General features: G+C 36.2%; 1 protein-coding gene across 2 annotated transcripts; it reads right to left on the reverse strand.

Moving 5' to 3' along the window:
• Positions 1-2,684: 2,684 nt before the first annotated feature.
• On the reverse strand, positions 2,685-6,323 carry LOC120334435 (uncharacterized). Of its 2 annotated transcripts, none has more exons than XM_039401946.2 (8): positions 5,859-6,323; positions 5,488-5,768; positions 5,147-5,383; positions 4,364-4,652; positions 4,066-4,147; positions 3,876-3,993; positions 3,733-3,798; positions 2,685-3,582 (listed from the first exon to the last, which is right to left on the reverse strand). In XM_039401946.2, exons 1-8 carry the CDS (start codon positions 5,930-5,932, stop codon positions 2,897-2,899), a joined length of 1,833 nt encoding a protein of 610 aa, XP_039257880.2. In that variant the 5' UTR covers positions 5,933-6,323; the 3' UTR covers positions 2,685-2,896. The 2 variants fall into 2 exon arrangements, with proteins under 2 accessions (XP_039257880.2, XP_039257881.2); XM_039401947.2 differs by having other exon boundaries at positions 5,560-5,768; positions 5,859-6,320.
• Positions 6,324-7,002: the final 679 nt, after the last annotated feature.

Below are 7,002 nucleotides of genomic sequence, written 5' to 3' on the forward strand. Positions count from 1 at the left end.
GCCAGTCTGGGTTCGATTCCGGAGGCTTAGTAATAGTTTATTTAAACGTTCGTACCATGGTGGGTAGCTTACAGGCATTGAAATTAGCTGTAGTTCTTACCAAAATATCCTATATTAATCTTTGATTCAAATTATGGAAATAGCTCAATAGAAGAGTTGCACTCTGTTTTTGGAATTTTGTCGATGAACGACAGTACATTTGGGTGGTAATTTAACGCATGGTTTAGAATCATAACAATTTCTCCATCTGAATTAGTGAAGTCAGTTGCAAAAGGCGGTAAATCGGCCGACTCCGTCAAAAAAAAGTTCGTTTTAATATCAAATAAAAAATATTTATGACATTCCTACTGCATAACAAAGACGTTTAGATCTACCGATCGGAACGGCGGGATAAGTTTTTTAAATCGGTACGGTGAGCCTACTGTATTTCGTATTTGTATACACTAAAATTAGTTTTACTGATTTACCTCATTGTTAATATGGCGGCGTTAAGCATAGTTGTAGAGTGTTCACTTCATTGGTATCGCGGGGAACCCTGCGCGGATTATAATCCAGTGTGAGCTATTAACTCCAGTACCTATAAATTACAAGTCGGTAAAATATTTTGAATCAAAATGCTAGTTATAAAGATATAAACATGAGCACAAGTTTGCAATCGTTAAAACGCTTGAGGTTGTATAATGTATACATTGCAGTATTTCCCGAAACCAAAATAGGGGATACTGTTAAGGTGGGTAAACTGAAAGGGACTAGCACACATTTTCCAATTGTGACAAGTACACTAGCCCTGGATGCATCAGAAGTAAATCTGATTTGGTTTGACAAGCAGTTCCCAAAGTGGGCCGTGGCTTACGTTTATTGACGCGTTTTTTTTACCATAAGCCGTATATAGCCTATAAATTATGTCGTCCGAAGCGAAAATATCCCTCCAGAGAGACAAAACCAATCTGATGAAACTTTTTCTTATTTATTGATTACCTATTTATCATCTTTACAAAAGCGGAATCGACACTCCTCGGGTTCGTGTTGTATCAAGGTAATTGAAATGGACGAGAATTTTTTTAATTCTCAAGCTTGCAACAACTTGATACCGGAGTTACATATTGATATGGAAGTTCGTTTCAAAGATGTATTTCAATCGGAGATTCCGGAATGGATAATTGACCCATTCATTAATATTTACCGACATGAAATTCTTGAAAATGGGACGTATCACATTGCAAGGCGATTATACTCTAAGTCAGTGGTTCCCAAACTTTTTTTTTCGCGACCCCAATTTTCATAAAACCAAAGACTACAGATACTCGCGGCCCCGCTATTAAAAACGTTCAGCAACTTCAAAAATCAGTATATATATCAGTTCAGTTACCTCAATGGGAACAATGTACCTGTATATCGCTTGAAAGTGGACGCTTACGGTAATTATTGTTCCAAAAATATATGAACGAGTGTCCAATGAGCCGGAATAACGGAAAACTTCAGAAGATTTGGTAACACAGCGCAAGGCATCGTATGAAAACCACAGTGTAAAAATCCCATAGATTAGAATTATAACGGTTTATTGGCTAAACATATACGGACTTGTTTGAAAAATAGGAAGGAATATACGTTAACGATATCGGTACAAATAATTCGAATTTAGACTAATTAGTATTGGTTTTACATGCGATACGTCTGCCATCAATAGGAATCAGCGGGAAACGAACGCATTCACCTTCAGTAAGAAGGCTAGCGCTGCGCTACACAGAAACAACAGTAACGAAAACATGTTTGTGTATTATGCTGGAAAAGCCGGACTTTTGGCTGACTTATCGGGACGGCGGGACAAAACGCTGAAAAGCGGGACTGTCCCGCCCAAAGCGGGACGTATGGTGAGCCTAATTATGCTTGAACTTGTTATTTTGTGTTTGACTGATCGAAACGATTCAAAATTATGTATGAAACTTCTGAATACGTAATATTGCAATGGTGCGATGTGGAAGGGGACACGTAGCCTACTCGTAGATTTTAAACACGTGCGCGATTTAAGCGCTTTCGAAACTGATCGAAACCTAAAGTGTGATTTCTCAGCCAAGACACCGCATGGCAATCAATGGCATATAATATATACATATACTTGTCAAACGCCAAATGAAGCGAATTTTATATTCGATAACCAAGCAGCTACACTGGTACAAAAAACAAACCAACATAATTTCTCGCAGCCTGGCAAAAAAATCAGGTTCATCTACCAGCGAGTGGAACACTGGTTTAACCTGCAGTTACCTATGAATGAAAAGATATTTATCGCAGAGCTAAGGTCAATTACTCATTCTGATGTAACATGATAAAAATAAGTTATAAAAATGGGAATGTTATTGGGGCTCGGAACACTCTCAATCAATTGCATATAGCCTACTAATACCGGTACCCGCCAACAAGCTGGGTACTAGCAACAAGTTTGAGTTACGGTCACATGAATGTTTTACCGAGCAATTTTGACACCGCTTGGACGATAAATGGTCGAGTTATTGCTGAAAATAAGGCCATTTTTTCCGAAGTTAGGCATTTTCCGGTACTTGTCGACCAGCACAAATTTCACTTTCCAGCTTCCCTAGTCACTGCTGTGCGCATGTTTGACAGAAATCAGGCGACCCCGAAAAATCTTAACGCGACCTCACACTTTCCTACTAGTATACGACCCCTTATGGTTGTAAATTTTATTTGAAAAATATGGAGCATATCGAAATCGTTCTAAGTTACAGTAATGATACAACAAAAAATCAATTCTAGTTCAGGTAGGTCTTCATCAGCCAAGCTGTTATAAAACCATGTAAGCTGTGAATTTTAATAATTTTCGTCAACTTTCAATTGAACACAGTCAATAGTACTTTGTTGTGTTAAAGCTGGAACAGCATTATAGGAATGTCGTCGGCTCCATTCGACTGTTTAGCGTTGAATGTGGATGTATCGTCTCGTTTTCATTTACCTCAGTGATAGGTTCAATATATTTGAAGTCAGTATATACGTTTTCGTCATCTTCATATCGGAAGTTACTGAATCCTTCTTCAAAATTTTTTGCTAAGTCTTTAACTGATTTTCTTTTTCGATATGGTGGAATTTCATTAATTTGTTCTTCCAAACTCCTCTGACGTTGCGAGTGGCGTATATTGGCTGCTAATTGTGACTTGCTTTTGGACTCTTTTAGTGTTTGACGCGTTTCATCATTACTGGCTATTGTGTCATTAAAATTACATTGCCGTCCTCTCCCTTTTTGTTTTGATTCTCCCCTGGTACCATCGTCATTTTCACGTGTTTTTGTTATCTTTTTACGTCGATTTCGTTCATTCCTAACATCCGAAATCTGATGATTTGACTCTCTGGGAACTCGAGGCTTAGGAACTGGCAATTCTGATTGAACTGGGCTAATTTCTGAGTCATCAACAGTCTGTTTTTCTATCATATTTTGCATTGCCTTCGAGGAGGGCCGTGAGGTTGACCTCCTTTTTGACTTCACTTTGTTTGGTCTTTGTTTATCCTTGTATATTCGTGGTTCTATTTCATTCATTGCGTTTGTATCAATATCTAGTCCTTGAGATATATCTAAAGCAGAAGGATTTCTTACTTGTGAAAAATTCAATATTATTTAAGCATTAATGCAATCGTGATTTTTTTCGTATTCCTGTATTCAGTACCACCGTTGCATTTGTTAACTATGAAAATAGCTTTCGCGTGTACACGCGATCCTTAAACCTGTCATCTCCTTCAATTCTGGCGAAGTCTGAGTGTCCTCTACGAGTTGATAAGGTGGAGGAGGACCTGATCGAATAAACAAGAATTTATTATTAAAAATACGTCTGCATGATTTGGGTAGCTGAAGCAAGTATGTTTGGTACCTGTGTCATTCGATTCAACTGATACGTTTCTAGCCTCTCCTACTTCTGCTTGAATAAAAGCATTATTGTCTTCCCCATATTCAGCCCGTTCCAACATCAGTCGAGCTTTGCTCATTTTCTATCGAATTGCAAAAATAATTTAACAATATTTATCCAAATGGTCGGGCGAAAGTTTTAGATAAATAAATACCTTTGACGTATATGTGTGGACTTTTTCTTTTCCAGTGTCTACATCAACGGTTACTATTCCACCAAGCGTTCGAATATCGGTTCTGAGTGAATAAATAAACTTTGAAATGAAAAAATTATTAGAATGATATGTATATATGCCATTTTTGTGAGGCTTCGATACTATAAAAAATGTCTGAGGAAGTCTGACTTTGATGAGACGAAACGTTACATGAACATATTTGTGTTAGTGTGCAGCAAGACTCTTGTATCAATAATAGAATAACGTTTAACTTGTGTTCATTACAACGTCATCATACTTGCTCTTTCTGTCGCATTCCAAACTTGTTTCTCCTTTTTCTTCATCCACATTTTGGATATCCATAGAGTTTTTTTCTGTGGTCGAATCCCTATTATTTGGCTTACGTCTCCTGCTGAAAATTTTTTTACGTCGGGCATACTCTGCAATTGCGATGAAAGCCAATAATGCCACGACCCCAGCACATACCCCAGATATCAATGGTCCGAACAGGAATTGAACAGCAGCAGATGTGTCATCTGCCGGACCAATATCACCCGCGTTAAGAGATAGCAACTTCTTGACAGAATCTACAACAAATATGCATTACATTATTTTTCATACAACATTTAGTGATTACTATGGATGAAGTTTACTACATCTTTTTAAAAGGTCTCTTATTTTTTTATTTTACCCTATAGTCATTCGCGTCCGTGGATGGATAAATAGATATCCACAATTTTGAAGTATTATATCGGATTTTACAACCGTTATAAATCGCATTATTACATTTCCTTTTATAATGCACGCGCCAACGGCATAATGAGCATCTAATTGTCACTTTCACTAACGCGGTCATTGATGTATTGCCCATTAATTTTATGTTTGTTCCCGTAGCGAATCTTCTAACGAAATAATCCCCGCAGGATATTTGCTCAATGTTGAAATATTTGCTTACGTTTAAGAGATCAATTACAGTAATTATGTGATTTATCATTTTTAAAGATGAATCTGATCGTAAAACAGTACATTCTATAGTAGTTCTCAACCTGCAATGTTATATGTATAAACAAATAAGATTTACCCGGACATCGAGTTGCATTGCAGTATTCAACGAACTGTTCACCGCCAACAAAACACCATAAACCCTTTTCGTCATTGTCCGGATTTCGACAGTAATTATGAACCCCTATTCCAAGTTCTCCCAATTTGAACCTCAGGTTTTCATCAGTCGTCCAGGGTTGACAAATAGTTCCAGTTTTCGTCAAACTTAATTTTCCCCGATAGTTGAGTCCATTGTCAAAAAAGCAGTAATGATTGTCTGTATGTATGGAAAACGATAAAATTGATGTTCAAATTATTTTTATGTCACTATAAATTTAATATTTCAGTTTTATGACTTTAATTGTTTTCTTTTTGACTAACATAACTGCCAAAGTAATCTCGTTATCTGATACGAAAAGTGAATGCCGTGTGAAATTATTTTACAAATCCTACGCCAAACATTGCATTTATTCCCGATCCAACCCAAGGTGCAAGCACAACTTCGTAATTTTTTATTCCAAATTCCTCCATTTTCACACTTGATTATTTCATCTTCTTTGTCATCAGTTTTCTGTTCTCTTTTGACACGTCGGTTACTTTGAGTATATTTGAAACTTCTATGATCCAATGAAACGATGGCAAAAAGGACAAAACTGAAGATGCTGCATTGAAAATGGAAGTTATAAAGATTGCTAAATGTGTGTATGAAAAACGCATTGCTTGTGGAAGATATAAATTAACTCAATACTCACCAGATGCAAAATTTCATGATAAGTTTTCTTCTCTCAACTTTCCGCTTTTCCATATTCCATTTATTAGAGTCCATAATTTTTCTTTTTGAGGTTTTATTCTAATGTAGTTATCTCTATAGACATATTTCAGTCTAAAAATACATTGAAGCATCCCTATATATGTATATATATGAATATTTTAAATATTCATGCGTTTACTCAACGACTAATAATTCTATTCAGGAGATCTACTCTCAAGTCGGTGTGCTTCAGAAATGGGGTATCATATATTGTAATTCACGTCTGTCCTTTCCTCTCCAGACTTATAACTCTGAAATGCACTTGTGATATATTTCTAACCAGCCTAGCAGTCACCTCCACTTAAGCATAATCCTTAAACTATTCAAAATCACAGTATTAATTTTGAAAATCTGCTTTTAATCTTCAACGTTGCAACGTTAACTTGCGAAAAACATGCTTAACTCAGCCCGTTTCTTTGTGACAATAAAACAAATTGGTAATTTAAAACTAGGCTATATAATTTCCATCAGGTGCTCAGTTCATACCCCGAGGCTACATTTTATTTTCGGTCGTCTGTCAGGTTTCTAGTGCCCTTTGCACTTGCACTGCCAGGAAACAGATATCACAACTGTATGTAGGGTTCTGTTTTTATCAATTCTAATAAAAACTGTCTGTGTTAAAACAAGAGCTTGTATCTTTTGTATTGTTTTATTGAAAGACCCCTTGCATTGCCGTGAAATAACGCCAAAATGTTGCGTATGTTCTGACAGCTGCTTACGCTGCCGGAATCGTAATTTTAAAAATGTAAAAAAAATTAATGCTTGAACTTTTCACTTTTATCACGTAACTTTATCGCCAAGTTAGTACCTACACCACAGTCATAGGATTTTAACAAGAATGTTTATCCGATATATCAGGGAGACGTTTAGAGTAAGAAACGGCAGGAAAAATCATGAAAAATAGCCCATGACCTTACTAAAAAAAATTCATTAAAATAAAGGCTTTATTACGGTAAGGACTGTTCAGTTAGTTTAAATTACCATACTTTGTTTTTAAAGTTAACGGGATAGAGTTCAAAGTTATAGAAATTCTTTTATTCGGTCGTATTTTAATCTTTTTCATCTTTCAAACGATAAATATTTGG

This window comes from Styela clava, chromosome 15, assembly GCF_964204865.1.
Source record: "Styela clava chromosome 15, kaStyClav1.hap1.2, whole genome shotgun sequence".
Classification (NCBI taxonomy): Eukaryota; Metazoa; Chordata; class Ascidiacea; order Stolidobranchia; family Styelidae; genus Styela; species Styela clava.

Bases quoted from the DNA above. Each gene is read 5' to 3' on its own strand.
- LOC120334435 (XM_039401946.2), bottom strand. From the start codon at position 5,932: ATGGACTCTAATAAATGGAATATGGAAAAGCGGAAAGTTGAGAGAAGA. The intron at 4,653-5,146 runs GTAAATCTTATT...TATTTGTTGTAG, and splicing joins CAATGCAACTCGATGTCCGG to ATTCTGTCAAGAAGTTGCTA. The intron at 3,994-4,065 runs GTATTTATTTAT...GCAATTCGATAG, and splicing joins TCCACACATATACGTCAAAG to AAAATGAGCAAAGCTCGACT.